This window comes from Meriones unguiculatus, chromosome 1 (genome assembly GCF_030254825.1).
Source record: "Meriones unguiculatus strain TT.TT164.6M chromosome 1, Bangor_MerUng_6.1, whole genome shotgun sequence".
Lineage (NCBI taxonomy): Eukaryota > Metazoa > Chordata > Mammalia > Rodentia > Muridae > Meriones > Meriones unguiculatus.
In genome coordinates, this window is record NC_083349.1 from 173697745 (window position 1) to 173716528 (window position 18784).

Genomic DNA, 18784 nt, shown 5'->3' on the forward strand with positions numbered 1-18784 from the left:
CTTGGTACTGAGGATGTCTAACAGATTCATCCGGCACGCATCTGGGTATCCCTGTGAGACCATTTCCAGAAATGATTGGGGTAGATGTCTTTGACCTAACCATTGGTTTAAACTACTAATGCATTTGAATGTATTATCAAGAGGGATGTACCCTGGTGGGAGAAAGTAGGGCCACCATTGAATTATTAACAGTTGATGTTAAATATATGACGGTGTCAGGACTGAGCAGTGCTGGGAGTAGACCGTCCAGCTTTATGAGGCCGCAGGAGCACAGGGAAGGAGTAAGGACTCACCTAAAATACAACAGTACAATTGAGTATCAGGCTTAGACTTTATTGCAGTAAGATTTGTCATCACAACAATTCATTTTTATTATCTTATCTCCATTCACAACAGTCCCACTGAAGCAAAGGTCAGCACATCTCTGGCTTCCAAACTGGAGTTGGCCACCTGGATAAGAAGAGTAAGAGGCACAATATAAATATTAGTGGAAAGAGTCTGTGATTCAGTAAGGAGTCAGGCTCCCAAATGATAGGCACATCTACCACACAAGCATAACCAAGGTGGTCTCTCTGGGCCATCCTCCCTCAACCCCTAATCTGACCCACAGGTAGAACTCCATTCCCGAGAAAGTGCTGAATAGAACTTTAGAATCCAGTTCTTAACATACCAGACTATATTAACCCAGAAATTCATTGAAGATCACCCAGACACCTTTCAAAAACATTTTTTTTCTTCATAGTTTGTTTGTTAGTCTGACCAAAAACCAGTGGCAGCTGTTACCAAAAGCAAAGGGCCTTTGCCCTACTCTTACAGGAAATACACCCTCAAGTCCCTCCATTTTCCGTCAGCCTTCTGGAGATGGGTTAGTTACTATAGGGCAAACAGGATGACCCTGAGGGCTCCCAGACCGTACATACCTGAAATGGTTTGTAGTGATGCACACTTCTCACCAGGTTTAGCCTTACAGCAACCTTCACCTTTCACACAGATCCCATCAGAATTGAACCTAACACACCTGAAACATGTCAAAGCTGAAAAATAAAAGCCAGTGTAAGGGGCTCAGTCAGGGCCCAGCCTCAGGTATCAATGGGAGTTGAGTGTGTGGCTAGGGTTAATGAATAATAAGCAATAGGCAGAGATGGAGGTGGCTGTATGCTGAGCTGACCCCCTCATGAAAGGTCATGACCATAGGACTAGACTCTGAAAAAGGAATTTTAAAGGAGAGTTGGAAGGCTCCCCATCCTCCTACCCTGAGAATGGACCAGGTTATCAGAATGAGAAAACAAAGCTCTGATGTGGGGTACATAAGCCACCACACAGTGTTAGGTTTCTGAGACAGCCTAAAGAGAGAGGGCAGAAAGAAACCAGAGTCTGACCTCACCAGACAGGATTGTATTTATTGGCATACACAGCAAAGGGAAGCCTCTCTCCCACAGAAAAAGGACCTTCAGAGGTCAGTGATCTGATCTCAAGGCTTTGTGGTCAGGGGCAAGGAGGAATCTTTTAACCTGCTTCAATCTGATGAATGTGGCAATATAGAAGGGGCAGCAGTTAGCATGCCTCACATTGGATGGACACTCCTGCCAGGGGGAAAGGCTAGCTGCAACCTGCTGTAAGGGCAGGGTGAGGGGTTTGGGGGTGCAGTCGAGGTGCTATGAACTGTGCACTCTCCTTCCTGAAAGTGATTTCCCAAGGTGAGACAGACTGTCTTGGGAAACAGGCTATCTCAGGAGACATTCCTTTCTGTGTTGACTGATAAGGGAAGAGCAAAGCCATCTGTATTTTCACAGGCATCCTGTTTTTAAAATGGAGGCACTCTGACATTCCAAACCCTAAAAAGCATAGAAAGAGTTGGTGACCAGGATGGACATTGAAAGAAGGGGAAAGTGGACAGTGATGCTTTCCTGCTGCTTCAAGCGGAGGAGATTTATTGTTGGGAGGGGGCAATCCAGGAACCCTTGAATAGAGCGATAGACCATATAGTCATTTGGCAGGAGAGTTTAACTTGATCAGCTGTAATAGACATGTCATTGCTATGAAAAATAATTATAGGGCTCAAACACACTAAACCTAAGAGATTGCGCAGGAAGGTAAAAGGGACAGGGAAAACTAGATGTGGGAGAGATTTGGTGAACTGGTGAGAGGAGGTGGCTGTCTACAAACAGGAGCTTCCAAATAGGGACAGGGAAATGCACTGTCTTTATTTGGGAGGGGTGGGTCTGGTCAGAATGAAAAGATGCCAGAGGAGTTGACAAGTGGGAGGAGAGTGACAGAAACACTTTCAGGTTTGTGGAAAGAATAGAAGACGGTAGAAGAGAGAAATTTTTCCTTCCAGATCTAACTGATTCAGGGTGAGAGGGACTAGTTCCATTACCAGGAGTGCTGCACCAAAGTAAGTTACTAGAAACAACAGAGAATTATGGAGTATTTAAGGAAGGGAGCAGGAGAAAATACAGAACTAATATAAAGAATTGTTTCTGGCCTGAGGTGAAAGGGAAAGCAACCCTATGCATCCAGAGTTTCCCTACAGCATCTAAGACATCTTTTTGCAGATGAGTCAGGATCAAATGGAGCTGTTGTAGGGTAGGTGCCACTGGGAGAACTTATGGGGCACATTTTATTTGGGTATAAGGGGAAGGTCAGTGAATAAAAACATTAGTATGAGGATAATAAGAAGAAAGAAGTGATCGAGAGAAGGAGTCAGGGTGGGAGGGAACCAAAAGCCCATACATAGGAGGCTTATGGCTGAATTTTTTTGCCTGGTCCTTGAGTCTCAACCAGTTAGAATTTGTTGGTGCAAAAGCAACATCACTGGAGGAGGGTGTTACAAATCCCATTCTTAGCAGTATGCAGATCTAAAGTGTTTTAACCTAGAAGTGCTGCAACAGGCAAAGAGCACAGCTGGTCCTGAAGGATGTTAGGCTGATCTGAAATTTCTTTATGATTTTCTAAGAGCTTGTGAGACAGAGAGGTTAATTGATGCAAAGAAGTCTTTAGCCCAGCTGTTTTAGTTCTGAGTCCTGAAAACACGCCCCATGTAGCAAGAAGAGAGATGATTTGGATGGTCTATGGCCCATTAGTCCAGTGAACTGATCTCAGGGGCTTGTAGTTAGGTACAGGGGCAGATATTTCTTAAATTGCCTCAGTCTGAAGAAAAGGCAGTGTAGAAGAGGCATCAGTTAGCATGCCTCAGAGGAGGGTCCATCCAAGCTATCACAATGAAACTTAACAAATGGCAGATCTAGAACATAAGTCAGGAGGTAATAACTGCACAGCTTATGAGGAACATTGAGACACAGTAAACTGTTTCATCAGACTCCTGCCAAAGGAATGAGTGCCTGGAAGTTTTGTAAAAGAAGTTAGTGAGTTTGATGACAGAGTATCCAAAAGCCTCCTTTAATCATGGAGTGTGGGTGGTTAGAGTAGGCGCCCTGGAATTAGCTTTTTATAAGAGAAAGAATTGAAATCCGAGATAACCAGCATGGCTCATTGAACTAGAATGCAAATCCCATACCAGTCAAGCAGTAGCTTAGGTACCCCTGTCCATAGCATCCTCATATGTCAGTTTGAGAGACACTGAGGCAGAGTAATTGCTGCTGGCCTCTCTGCTATCTAGATGTGGGTGCAGACTCTGAGATCCTCCACTGGACCAGAGAACCCACACCCCTGTCACGTGAGACATGAGGAGTGATTCATCTCCTCTATCGATAAGGAGGAGGTTTTCCTGATCTGGCCTACACAGGCATAGATAGGAGCAGCAGACTTCTGGCAGCTCTTATTTCCACGTGCATGGCTAGGATGCATTCTAGTCTGGTGAACTTGTGTCCCATCCAAGAAAAATATTACTACTTCAGCCAGAAGACATCTTACCATGCAATGTATTGTAAATTTAACCCACTGATTTTTATAACCATATTTTTTTTAGTGTACCTGATTTTGAATATTATTTTACATTTTTTTAAAAAAACTTAAAGTTTACTTTAAATTTGCTTTGAGTTACTTGTGTTAGGCCTAACTTTGAGAACATAGACTGAGGAACATACAATGGGAGATATAATTTGGTATCTCCCTGCAAGCTTCTCACTATAAATAAATTACATTTGCATTTAGCAGGGCTGCAAGCATAGTTCTGAACACATTAAAGAATTTGGTCAGGCTGGAGAGATGGCTCAGTGGTTAAGAGCACTGGCTGTTCTTCCAGAGGACCTGAGTTCAATTCCCAGCAACCACATGGTGGCTCATAACCATCTATATTGATGTCTGATGCCCTCTTCTAGGGTGCAGGCAGAACACTATATCCGTAATAAATAAATCTTTAAAAAAAAAAAGAATTTGGTCATTTATCAAGTTAGGGTGAGCAAGCATGGGAACCAAGTAGAAGCTACAGGTTATGGAACTCGTTGTGGCTTTCCTCCCCTGTCCAAGCTGCACAGCCAAGGGGCTTTACTGGCACAGAAGATCTTGCATTCCATAGAAAAACTTGCCCTTCACCCCATGGCCTTTCTGAAATGGGGTCCTGAACTCATTGACTGGCGAGGCTTCTGGGATACCTGAGGTCTTGGAATAAGCAGAAAAATGAGAAGGGCTGCTCCACTGCTGTGTGGTTTCCACAGCCACCATTCACCCTGTGTGAGAGGCTACCTCAGCTGGGACTGTATCTTGATTTTATGATTCACTTTCTATGAGTTGGGAGAGCCCTTTGGGAGAAGGGAGTTGGGAGTTAATTTAGGGTTCTGGGCAGGACCATAATTGGGAAATGAGTGGCAGATATGGGGAACAAGATAAGCTGTGATGATCATCTCGTTCTCAGACCATTCTCCTGTCTTATGAATTTACCTAAATCAATTTAGATAGCAAAATGTAAGATTTCAAATTCCCGCCAAGAAGTAGACATTGTCCAGTGTATATTGAGGCCAGATTTGGACTAAGAGCTGAGCGAGTGTGACCAGTCTGAAGTCTCCCACATGAAGCTTTTCCTAGATTAGCCCACAGACAGGCTAGGGGTATGGAAATTGTGACTCATGCCTGTGCAGAACCAAGATAAAAACAGATCAAATCCAGCCACAGATGAGTCCATTGCGTTTGGGGCTAAGCAAACATGCCTTGACGGTAGGGGGGCACCCCCAGACTTAGTGTCTTCCAGGAGTCAAGATGCTGCTGTGTATGTGGAAAATTCCTGAAATTTTTGACCAAGCCATGTTCTTAGGCCTGTGGAAAGTCCTGGAATATTTGATTAAAAAAAAAAAGAATAAGACCTAAATGGGGTGCTCTCACTTAGACACCAGGAGTTACCTTGTCCCAACATTTTGGCTGTGTTGAATGTGTGGTCTAGTTAAAAGAACAACTGGCCTTCCAACTAAATGTAAGATTGTGTCAGAGTAAGACAGGAAAAAAAAAAAGTAAAAGGAGAGAAGGGGGCAGAGGAGAGTAAAAGCAATGGCTGCTTGAAAGAGAGAGATACCCCTGCCAAGCACTGGAGCAGATGAGAACTAGGGAGATCCACAGAGAAAGGCCTAGGCCACCAGTGGACTCTGATGCTCTCCCTGGACTTTTGGTACCAAAGGTAAAGTTTCTGAGGCAGCAGGAAGAGACAGAAAGCAGAAAGAGAAGAGAGTCCACCCTCACCAGGCAGAATTGTATTTATTAGCAAAATAAATACACACCTAGAGGCAGCCCATCTCTCACAGGAAATCAAAAGGGCTACCACAAGAAGAAAATGGCTTTGATCCTTTATTAGAAGTCTGGTGAGGGGTTGGAAATGACAAAATTGTTGCAGCCATAGGGGGCTTTGTGGGCCTGCAGTCTCTCCTTCCTCAAAGTGTTTTCCCAAGACTAACAATCTAAGGTAACAGGCTGTTGAAACAGACTGTCCAAGCAGGCATTCCTTTCTATGATGGCTAATAAGGGCTGAGCAAGACCGACTGTTTTCTCACAGAAATCCTGTTTTTAAAACTTGGGATTCTGTCACATGGGACTGAACAAATCCACTCTTTCATTATTTTCATCCTGTTAATGACCTTCCCTTCCCACTTCCAATCCAAATTTAGGCCAATTCACATTTAAGTTTAAGGATTTGAGAGTCTTTGGACATGCCAGAGAACAGAGGTAAAAAAAATAAAAAATAAAAAAATTTAAAAAAAAGGTGGAGAGGAGGAGGAGAAAAAGACAAAGAGCAAGAGGAAGAATACCAGAACCATGACAAAGAAAAGGGGGAGGGAGCCTCCTTGAGTGTGCAGAAGAGGCAAGGGGAGAAAGAGAATATGGATATGGGATTGAAGCAGAGATCAGTTTGAATGTTATCCTATTTCCTGCTCCTCACATCCCCAACACCCCTATTCTGGGGCATCAGTATGTCTCCCCCAATCATCAACCCCTACCATCAGCCAGGATCTTACCTTGCAGGGAGCTTGCCAGCAAGGAGAGGCCCAGCAGGAGCAGCAAGATGCGTTTTCCCATTGCAGTGAGATCTTCAGACCAGAGAGCCACAGAGAACAGGACAGAGCGCTCAGGCACCTTCTCAGTAAGACAGGTTTATATTACAGCCTAGGTTAGGAGGGGCAGCAAGTGGCATACCAGACAACGGACTGAGCGTATAGCCAGAGGGAAGCCCAGATACCACAAACTTTTACTAACTTTATGCTGCTGTAACACATGGCCTGTAAAGCTTTCATCAGGGGTAAACTTAAATTCAGGGTCAACTGAGTCACAGTTAATCCTTCCCTTGGTGCTCTCGTGTCTTTCCAGGAAACTGCAGTGCAATGTGATGGCCAGGAGGAAAATTCCTTCCGGGACTCCTTTTGGCAGAAGTGTGTTCAGAGGGAGCTCTGAGCCCTGGTGTCCTCTGAAACTCTAGGTAAGGCCTGACACTCCCAGTAACCAAGCAACCCTGTTCTCCCCTTTAAGTATATAAAACTAAAATAAATAATTCTCTTTTCTCACTAAAAGGAACCCAGGGAATCTGTGTATCTCTCTATGATTGGTCATTGTGCTTCTCTTCCAGAAACTCCAAGAAATCCTAAGGTCTGGAAGCTGACGAGCTGAAGGGCTGCTGCGAACTGTACCTGACTTTCTGTGCAGAAGGAAACTACTTGTCTGAACTGGGTAAATCAAAATCTTACAACTCTGTGTTTATGGAAATGGGATGTGTTCAACAGAACAGTAGTGAGGACAAATAGCGGATTCAGATTTGTCTTCCATGCAGGCCACAGTCGTCCTCTTCTATAAGATACAAAGACATGAAAAAATAAAGGACTCTGAGGAAAGCTTGGGAAGGAAATGCATCCCTTCAACGTGGGTCTAGTGTTCCTGTTCTGCTGGTGAGTCAAGAAGCTTCAGGCACCATCGATAAAGTCTTAAAGATAATGGATTTCCCTTAACACATATCAAACAGATGGCCTGCTCAAATTTTATTATCAACTTGACACACCCTGGAAGAGGAAATCTTAATTGAAAAATTGCCTGGATCATACTGGCCTGCGAGCACGACTGTGAGTCATTGTAGCTGTCTTTGTCTGTTGGCCAGTTGATGTAGGAGGGCAAAGTCCAGATGAACAGTGCCAACCCTAGGCAGGCGAAATCTAGCTGAACAGAAATCAGTGATCCAGCCAGGAGGCAGAGTTCCTTCATGATTTCTGCTTCAGTTCTTGAGTCCTTACCTTTAATTCTTTCAGTGATAGACACAGCCTGGAAGTGTGAGCTGAAATAAGCCCTTACATCTCACTCAAGTTGCACTTGAATTTGTCACAGCGACACAAAGAAAACTGGAAAAGATATTAAAGATGATAAATGAACTTCTTGTTTAGCACCGAAATGATGTATAACCTTGAGTTTCTCACATTCTCCTCTCATTCCTACATTGAAAAAAAAATCCCTCATAAAGCCACCTTCTACCATTATTAAGTAACAATTCTTTAAACTTTTAACCTAGTAAACTACATTGTGAGCACTGCTTCAGGGGGTGAGGCTCTTAGCCACCTCTTGGCAGCCACCAAAAAAGAAAACATATTCACTGTATGCATAGTAAGTGCAGACACTCCTTAAGGAGCCCATTTACATGTTCAGGTATTGTTAGAACATGGGCCTGCTATTTTAAAATTTATAATAGGTCATGCCACCCATCAAGTCATGCCACTCATCCCATGCTGCTCTAGTCCCTAGAACCTATGGATATTTCAAAACAAATGTGATTGCTTATCTCTGTCTTCTGGGGGGGAAAAAATCTGATGCTCACCTGGAAATTAGATTATAGCCATGGCCAGGCTCCTCACTGTAAAATGTTATAAAAGTACTACTTCTAAATGTTGGCCAATCACACACACTCTCATCATCAGGTCTATTCTCTATGCTATTCATATTGGCCGCCATGCTGCTTTCACTCTAAGCTTTATCCTTCCGTGGTTCCATGATGTTTATAATGCTATACCACCTCGTGGCCCTGTCACACTGCCTCTGGTTTGATGTGCTACCCCTCATGATGCTTTCCCACCTCAACAAGCAGTTATGCCTTCCTTGTGTTCACCAGGCCCTTTCGTTCTTAATGAATCTCTGAAAGATGATTTCATGTCAGCCTATTTCCCAAGCCTCTGCTCTCTTTTCCATAACACCTGTGCATTATTCTATCCCTCAGTATCTCTCTATAACCCTGGTAATAAAATCCAAGCTAAAATGCCTCTTGATAAATCATTAAATCCAATTTATATCCACTAACTATGAGATTCTTTTTTTTTTTTTTCTTTTTTTGAGTCCATGAACCCAGATTTTGTGTAAATGGAAGACTGGAAGACAAGGAACTCTTTAGATTACTGTAGAGGACTGAGTGAAGCTGGAGCTGTGTTCTCATTCTGCCCTGACAGCACTCGGGGATAGCTTTATTGAAAAATTTGGCAAAAGGCTGAGAGGAACTTTAGTGCCAGGATCTTTCTGTAGGCTTTTGTGGTTAGAAAGCTCAAAAATGACTGACAGTTTTTCCAGATCTTTCAACAAATACAGTTTGCCATTGAAGAACAACAGCAGGGGTCAAATTCACCCTTACTCCCTATTCAGTGAAAAACTGTTTTTAATTCCTCATTTTCCACCCATCCTGCCTGTACTTGCTGGTTCTGTGTCAACTTTTCATAAGCATGAATCAGCAGAGAGGAAAGAGCCTCAGTTGAGGAAATACTTGATGAGATCCAGCTATAAGCCATTTTCTCAATTAGTGAACAAGGAGGGGAGGGCTCAGCCTGTTGCAGGTGGTGCTCTCCCTGGGCTGCTGCTCCTGGGTTCTCTAAGAAGGTGGGCTGGTCAAGCCATAAAAAGCGAGCCAGTAAGCAGCACCCCTCAATGATTTCCACATCAGCTCCTGCCATTTGAACTCCTGTCTTCACTTCCTTCAGTTATGAACAGTAATATGGAAGTGTAAGCCAAGTAAACCCTTTTCTCCCAAACTTGTCTTTGATTCATCCTGTTTTGTCACAGCAATTAGAAACCCTAATAAAAGACAGTGCTAGCTACGATAAGGGAATTAGGACCAGAGAAACAGCGTCCACAAGGTTATCAAAAATTTGAGTGGAGGCCCATAGAGGCACAACACTTAAAGGGAGATAAAAAAGAACAGCAATGACTTACATTAACCATATGTAAATATGGTTACATAAATATGTAAATATGACTTACATTAGCCATATGTAAAACAGATACTTAATAACTGGGTCATGCAAAATCGTATAATTCCAAAATATTGGAAAGGTTTGATGACAGTCATCCTAAAACATGGCCTTCAACTGCAATGGTGGAAATATGAGGCTTCAGTTATGGAGCAACAAAATAGTACTAGAGGCGTTGATATTGCCAAGGATCAGTTACTAGGTGATGGCCCATATTCTGAAATAAGAGTAGTACAGATTACGCTTGATGATGCCATCTTAGAACAATGTTGTTCAGTAGCTTTAAATGCCTGGGACAAGGTTTAACAATGGGGATGATCTCAGTCATTCACAAAAATAACTCAGAGTTTTTACAAAGATTAACTTCAGCTCTAAATATCAGATACAGCAATAGCAGAACCAAATGCTAGAGAAATTTTAATTGAATCTTTAGCTTTTGAAAGTGCTAATGCTAAATGTAAAAAAATGGCTATTAGACCTTTAAGGGTCAGATCTGCACCTCTTTGTGAATGGACTAAAATTACTATGGATATTGGATCTAATGCTCACAATTCAGTTGTGGTTGGACAATTACAAAAGATGTAAAAATGCCCATTGCTGTGTCTGTGAAAAATCAGGTCATTTCCTAAAGGACTGTAGACAAACAGTTCCGAAGGATACAATTTTCTCTAATAATAATTCAGGGAGAAAGTTCCCTATGAAAACAACATGATGAAATATCTGTTTCCTGTCAGAAAAAAAAAAAAAAAAAAAAAAAAAAAAAAAAAAACCTGTTCTGGAAAACAACTAGAAAAAAAAATCCCAATAGGACAAAGAAAGCTGCTGAAAACGTAACTAAACCATTTACCAGAGATAAAGCAGCTCCTACGGATAAAACAAGAGATTCTAAAGATATCAAAAGACAGATATTTTTGAAAACTCTATAAATGATAAGAGACCATAGTTAAAATTACAATTAGATGGAATTGAGATTGAAGGCTTCGTGGATCCAGGAGCAGATCTAACAATACTGTCACAAGATTCCTGGAATCCAGCTTGACCAGCCCGCCTTCTTAGAGAACCCAGGAGCAGCAGCCCAGGGAGAGCACCACCTCCTTGGAATTGCAGTTCTTACCCAACAAGAGCAAAAGAGACTATCACCCCTTGTCGCTCATATGACAGGAAGAAAATGTAGAGACAAAAGGCTAAAATTAAAAGACAAAATGGCCTCTGTCTACCAACAGACCCTGAAGGCTTGCAGCCTGACATGGTGACTTCTGATACATTCTCTGAACACCTAGAGTCTAACTCCTAATGTCCATAGGTACCTTACCTTACCTCAGGGAAAGAGAAATTATGTAAAACTTCTCATAGAAGAAAAAGATGAACTATTCCTCATCTAGGAATACACTATCCCACATAAACGACCCTCTAGATATGGCCAAGTGACTTTTCCTTACTGCTATAAAGGGATCACATTCACTCTCAGTGCATAATTCTCTCTCTCTCCCTCTCTCTTTCTCTCTCTCTCTCTTTCTCTCTCTCTCTCTCTCTCTCTCTCTCTGTGTATCTGTGTGTGTTCTTCCCTTCCTCTTAATCTGCTCTTCCCCATCTAGATACTTTATTAAAATTTACGTTCATTCTTGTCTAGTGAATTGGTTTTCCCTCGTACCATAACAAATTGTTCCTAGTGCCACACCCAGAACTTCAACTAGAACTTTTCAACTGTGGTTATGTGATATTGTTTGTTCCCTTGTATTCAACCAAAGGTTCACTACCTTTTCACTTCTGAGACGTGTGTCATGAAATCAAGTGGCCTATACTTCCTCATTAAAAAAAAAAATCACAACTCACACAGACATGGAGTCCAAGCTCTGAATTCCTCAGGTCTGTGGGGGCATCTCCCCAGAATGAGAAGTGGGTTTGTTCCCTGGATCTGTTCCCTTGAACAAAGGTGAAACCAAAGAGATTCTAGTCTACAAATGGCTGAACAAAACATGAGGCCCACAGCATTTTCCCCCTTGAGATAATGTAAGAATAAAGCACAGAGAAAATAAATAAGAGACTATCCCTCAGCCTCTAAGAGCTGTGGCTAACACAGAAACACTTCAATAGTTGTTACTGGTCTAGTATAGAGGGAAAATGGTCATAATGTATTTTTAAAGGTATATTTCATGTGTCTCTAATCACAAATAGCATAAGTACTGAGAACTACAGTATCTTCAGACTTCTGAAAAAAATAACCCAGGATGAAGACAACAGGGCACTGTATTATTTATTGATCAGTAAAGACAGGAACTACATACATCAGAAATTGTGTTATGCAGAAGGAAGTGACATGACAGCTTTCAAATGCTGGAGAGGGAAAAAAACATAGCACAAAACACACACACACCATCAAGGTTTGGATTCAATACGTAGAAAATATAGTTTCAGGTAAAGGTAAACTTTTGCTCATGAAACAGAAAGTAGAATCATTAGTTCACTGTAAATTGATTACTACAAAAATGATAAAATTCCGAATATAAAAGAAATGTAATACTGGATAGAAATTAGACAGAAAAAGTAAATGTGGAGAACAAGAAAAATCTAAAATTAAGATAAATGCAGGAAACACTGTTTCTCTCATTTTGAATTGACCCAGATAATTTTTTTAAGTTACAGATCTATTGTGAAATTTGTTACACAAAAAAAGTAACACATGACAGTTGAAAGTCATACAGAATTCAACCAAGGACCATGTATGGATATGACCTAGAACCTCCACTCAGATGTAGCCTGTGGTAGCTCAGTAACCAATTGGTTTCCCAAAGTGAGGGGAACAGGGACTATTTCTAACAGGAACTCAATGACTGGCTCTTTGGTCTCCCCACCCCCGAAGGGAGGAGCAGTCCTGTTAGGCCACAGAGGAGGGCTTTGCAGCTAGTCCTGAAGATACCTGATAAAACAGGATCAGATGAATGGGGAGGAGGTCCCCCCATCAGTGGACTTGGAAAGGGGCACGGTGGAGATGAGGGAGGGAGGGAGGGACTGGGAGGGAATGAGGGATCGGGACACGGCTGGGATACAGAGTTAATAAAATGTAACTGATAAAAAAAAATTTTTTTAAATTATTTAAAAAAAAATAAAATAAAGTCATACAGAGGAGGACTCACAAATTTGCTTTATAGGCACTTATTCCATGTGAAGTAAGATAGTCCTTTGAGGAAAACTGTAATAATTTAAAACTTCATACAAATAGCATGACAAAATGATTTAGTAAAGAGGCGTAGCTAACTGATTCAATAATGGAGCAAAATGAAATCACAAAAAGTTTGTAGCTGATACAAAATTAGACACTAAAAGTGCCTATATTACTCAACAGAAAGTGGCAAAAGGGTAGCAAGGTGGTGAATTTCAATTTTTTTCATTTATTTATTTATTTAATCACTTTAGAGCATCATCCCAGCCCCTTCCTTCCTCTGGTTCCCACTCTTCCATCTCCTCCCCCCATCGCCTTCTTCTCAGAGAAGGGGAGGGAGCTCTTTGACAGTTTCATCCATGTATACCCTCTGTCTCGACTTACCTGCCCCAGCTTCCCACACACTCCCGTGAGAACCCCTAACAAGCCACTCCCTTAGCTCACCTCACCTTCAGTGAGTTCTTGATCACCTTGGCCATGGCAGGTCCAGAAGACAGTATCTCACAGCACCCTTTCAGGTCACTCTTTCTGTCCTCTCTTCCTCTGTGTTCTCTGAATCTTGCAAGAGGTTTATAGACACCTCACTTAGGGAGGAGCATTCAACAGTCACCAATACTCACACTTGGACCAGTTATGAGTCATGGCATGAGCTGATGTCCACTGCAGATAACTTTCATGTGCAATGTTAAGAACACGAATCTACCTGTACAAGCCTAAATATTTAAAAGGCAGTTTGACAGCATGTCCTTGTAACAAAACCCGAGTAGCAGGCTCCACCCAAACCCTAGGCTCTAACACCATGGACTAACCTAACCATGGACTTTTCACCAAGTTTACAATTCCAGAACTGTAATTCCTTCACTCCCCTGGAGCAGGCTTCAAAGCTAACACAAAAGCAGTGGGCTGTGCCCATAATCTTCATCTCACAGTTGCACCAGTATGTATATCTTGCCTGGAAAATAGGTATTGCTGCATTCCATGTACCATGATGGGTGAGATATCTGATGACTTTTTACTTACAAATGACCTGCCTATCACTTTCCGACACTATAAAAAGTAGCCAGCAGGGAAGAAATTTTTGCATCAGTTCCAGCGTGGTTTAATTTACTACAGCCAGAATAAACTTTGTCTTTGGCAACAGTGTCTTCCTATCTGGTTATGGTGGGCAACCGAGGGCACTAGCATTGTCTTGTTTGTTTTAGGAGCCTCTGGAGCCTTCCTTGACTCACAGAGAGATAACTCATACCTGGCACTGAGATTTTCAATTATTAACCCTTCTCTTCTGGGCGAAACGCTGTCCAAACCACGCAGAATATGTGAGTTCAAAGTCTTTCTTCAATTATACTTTTTATTATATTTTTTCATATTTATTTTATTTTTAAGTATGTCTGAGTGTCTACGCATGGTTATGAGCATGTGGGCACACGTGCACTCTGAGGCCAGAGGCATCAGACTCTGGTGCTGACACTACAGGCAGTTTCTGAGCCACCCATGTGGGTACTAGAAACCAGACTTAGGTCCTCTACAAGAGCACTACATGCTCTTAACCACTCGGCCATCTGATTAGCTCCTGCTGAGCTCTTAAATAAGCTAAAAGTGGGATTCAAAAAATAAAACAAAAAGACTTTTATACAACCTCAGTTTTGATTTACCAACCCCCACACCTCCTACTCACTCCTATCCCTTCTTCATCTTCCTTGATTAAACCTTTAACTCCTAGTAGTTCCCTCTTCTCTTTTCATAACGCATGTGGTCTGTGATGTCCTGGTCCCTTAAGACCTTTGACCTTCACATTCTCATGAGCTGTTTCTAGCTTCCAAATTTTTATAGACCCTCCAAATTGAACTAACAACTCTAAAAACGTAAAGTAAGACACAAAGAGGTAAATTTTAATCCAGTAATATTGATATCGTGAATGAGAATATAATACATTCCACTTACAAGCAGAAATTGACAAATTGTTTCCAAAACTAATACAGCACATAGACTATGGTTAAAATCTATCTCAAAATAAAGAATTTAAATAAAAAAGAAAAATAGGCATACCATGCCAATACTGGCTTGAAGAAAGTTATTCATAAGAACATGAAATAGTGTCACAAAGTGAGGTGTTAGCTCATGAAGTTCTATGGCCAGACAAAGAACTACACAATTGATGACTGCTTGGAGAAGGAGAATTATTTCCTAGAGATGAATCCCCATATGGTTGTACAATGCAGCATGGTCAGCCCTGAAACCATAAATGCACAAACAACAAAAACAGACACAGTAGGTAATACCTATATAGAGATCTATATTATATATATGCATGTACACACGTACAAAGAGAGAGAAAGAGAGAAACAGAGAGAAAAAGACATACACACACCTGTAGCAATAATAGTCAAAGAAAAACAGGCTCTCAACTTGAGTGGGGACATGCGAAGAGTTAAATGGAGGGTAGCCGGGAGGGATTGAGGGAGAAAAAGGAAGGGGAAATGATACAATTCTTTTTCAATTAGAAAATAATTTTAAATGGTAAGTTTGTGTCTCAAAAGAAAAACTAACCGATGAGACACAATACTTCTAAATGTATGAACCTGTGACAGAATTTCAAAATGCACAAATCAAAATTAATGCCAATGAGGATAAATAGATTAATAATGGTCACACATTTGAAAAGTTTTTCCTCAGTAATTGCTAGAACAAGTCACGAAAAGTATCACTAGAATATGAGCTAGGCTGACGTGGCTCAGTAGTTAAGAACATTAGCCATCCTTACAAATGACCTGGTTTGGTTCCCAATACTCACATCAAAAGACTCACAACCACCTGTAACTACAGACTGGGGGGCTCTGGCCACCTTCCCAGATCTCTGCAGGCACCCGAATGTGCCTAGTGCAAATAGAAACAAGTGAAGATATGTATACATATAAGTAAAAATAAACAAAACAGTACAAGATTGATGGGAAATTTAATCCCAAATTACCAAAAATGTATACAACACGGCAAACAAGTCATGAAAACTAAATCAACTCCAAGAACAGTCTTCTCAGTCATTTATTAGAAATCAGTAAGATGATTTGAAAATCTCTATGGCAATACAAAGAGCTTAAAATACTCAAAATACCTTTAAGAAAGAACAAAATTAGAAGACATAGTGTCTGATTTTAAATGTTCTAAAACTCTAGTCATTCAGGAAAAAAAGATAACATGTAATCAGAAGAAGAAAAATATATAGGGCTTTGCTATAGACTTACATGGGTGTGGACACTTGGTCTTTATAATTACAAAAAGAAAGAAGGAGTTTCAAACAAATTACCATAGAATAACTGGACATTTATGGCAAAAATAAATAAATAAATAATTGGTGACCTACCCTAAATGTTATAAATATTAATTCAAATGTATGAGAAAACAAATATAAAGCTCCAACGTTAAAAATTACAGAAACAAAAGACTATTTATATTCTCTAAGAATTTTGACTTTGACAAATAATTCTGATATCTTAGACACAAAAATTGCCTGAGTCCATTTAGGAAGCTGGAGAAAAAAAGAAAAAAGAAAAATACATAGACCATGCAGCTTCTGAACAAGGAAAAAAAATCGTTTCTTTTATTTTTTGAGATTATAATCTAATTGCATTCCTTTTCTGGACACATTTTGTGACAAAGGGTCACAATGAACAGCAGAGGAAGAAGAGTGTGTAATATGTCTGTCAGTCCTGGGGAAATAGAGGAAGGAAGGAAATCAGGATCTCACAAAAGGGAGGGGTACTGAGCGTGGTGGGAGGCAGAGAGCATTTCTCTATGCCCAGCTGAACTGTCCAACTACCCACACCCAGCACGAAGAACAAGCTGGTGCCAGGGCTTACACCGTCCTGGCAATTGATGGGACAGTGTTGTGAGGGCACAGGAGGATGACAGACGCTTAAGGGTCCTTCCTGGAACAGGCCAAGATGGACCAGGCTTCTAAAATTTGTCACAGAAAAGATGCATCCTTGCAAGATTTCATTTCCATTGCCCTATTTTTCAAGATCAAGGTTTGATTCAGGGGCATGTGAGAACTTTTCTGAAACCCCTACAGAACCCCTGCCATTTGGAAAAGAAGTAGGACAAGAGTCAAAACATAACGTGTTAGTCCAATCAGTGAGTCAGTAAATGAGGACTCTGGCTCCCAGGTGAAAGGTTCATCCTCCTCACTTAGATGACCTAGATGGCCTTTGTGGCCATCATCCCTCAGGCCCTAATTTGCGCACAGACGGATTCCAATCCCCAAATCACCGAGTGGATTTTTAGGGTCCAAATCTTGTCTACCTGAGTATGTCCACCTAGAAGTACCCTGGAAACTACCCGGGGAGCACCCAAAAGGCATAACCCACATCGTCCAGGAAGGTGGCAGCCAGGATCTAAGGTGAACAAGAAAGAATTCATGGAGGCTGTAACCACTGTGGAAACCCCGCCCATGGTGTTTGTGGGCATTGTGGGATACGTAGAAACCCCACGAGGACTCCAGACCTTCAAGACAGTATTTGCTGAGCACATCAGTGATGAGTGTAAACGTCATTTCTTAAGGAACTGTCACAAATCTAAGAAGGCTTTTACCAAATACTGTAGTAAATGGCAGGATGACATGGGCAAGAAACAACTGGAGAAGGACTTCAACAGCATGAAGAAGGACTGTCAAGTCGTACGCATAATTGCCCACACTCAGATGCATCTGCTTCCTCTGCGCCAGAAGAAGGCCCACTTGGTGGAGATCCAAGTGAACAGGGGCACTGTGGCTGAGAAGCTAGACTGGGCCTGAGAGGCTGGAGCAGCAGATTCCTGTGAACCAGGTGTTTGGACAGGATAAGATGATTGATGTCATTGGAGTGACAGAAGGCAAAGGGTACAAAGGGGTGACCAGTCGTTAGCACACAAATAAACTGTCTCTCCCTGCCCCTGTGGCCTTCTCTGTGGCTCGAGCTGGGCAAAAAGGCTACCATCATCAAACAGAGATTAATAAGAAGATTTACAAGACTGGTCAAGGCTATCTCGTCAAGGACGGTAAGCTGATCAAGAACAATGCATCTACTGACTATGACCTGTCTGACAAGAGCATCAACCCACTGGGTGGCATTGTCCATTACAGTGAGGTGACTAATGACCTCGTCATGCACAAAGGCTGCATGGTGGGAACCATGAAGTGAGTGCTTACTCTTCACGGGTCCTTGCTGGTGCAGACCAAACAGCGAGCTCTGGAGAAGAATCATCTGAGGTTTATTGATAACCACCTCGAAGTTTGGCCATGGCCTTTTCCAGACCAGGGAGGAGAAGAAAGCATTCATAGGGCCACTCAAGAAAGACCACATTGCCAAGAAAGAAGGTGCTTAATGCCAGAAGCAATTTGGACACTGGTGGGGTCTCAATAAAAATTTTTCCAGTGGGAGGAAAAAAGAATCTGTAACTAAGACCCTACCCAAATATCCATCAAATATCAAATGCTTCAGTTGTGTACTAAACAGAGTATTACCCACCTGAAAAAAAAAAGAATCCACATAAATGTGACAACACATATAAATCTAAATAGAACTGGCCTAAGTGAAACAATGTGATGGAAATTTAGCTCAGTTGCAGAGGGCTTGTCTGTCATTAACAATTCCTGCAAGTGACTCCATAAATATCATATATACCACATATATGCAAAGCCCCTTTATCTAGCTTTAGAACACTTGCCTAGCAAGCACAGGACCTTGTGTTTACTCCCTAGCATCAAAAAAGAAAAGATATGAAAGAAAGAAAAGAAAAAAATGAAAAAGAAACAAGAAGGAGGCATTTATTATAGAAATCCAAGAACATAGCAAAATGGAAATAGTAGTGTTTATCAGGGGCTAACAAGAGGGGATAATCACATGAAATAAGGAAATAAAGGGATTTCTGGAAATTATGCAAATATTCTGAATCTTAAGAGTGGTGGTTGGGAGATGGTAAATGTCTGCTAAATTACAGAACATGG

General features: G+C 41.5%; 1 protein-coding gene and 1 pseudogene across 1 annotated transcript; one reads left to right on the forward strand and one right to left on the reverse strand.

The window, feature by feature from the left end:
- Nucleotides 1-325: 325 nt before the first annotated feature.
- Nucleotides 326-6459, reverse strand: LOC110549448 (urinary protein 3-like). The gene is made up of 3 exons (XM_021638641.1): nt 6399-6459; nt 921-1034; nt 326-450 (listed from the first exon to the last, which is right to left on the reverse strand). The coding sequence occupies exons 1-3, from the start codon at nt 6457-6459 to the stop codon at nt 326-328; spliced, it is 300 nt and encodes a 99-aa protein (XP_021494316.1).
- A 7163-nt stretch (nt 6460-13622) lies between these two features.
- LOC110549452 (large ribosomal subunit protein uL3-like) lies at nt 13623-18162 on the forward strand (annotated as a pseudogene).
- The last annotated feature ends 622 nt before the right edge of the window (nt 18163-18784 follow it).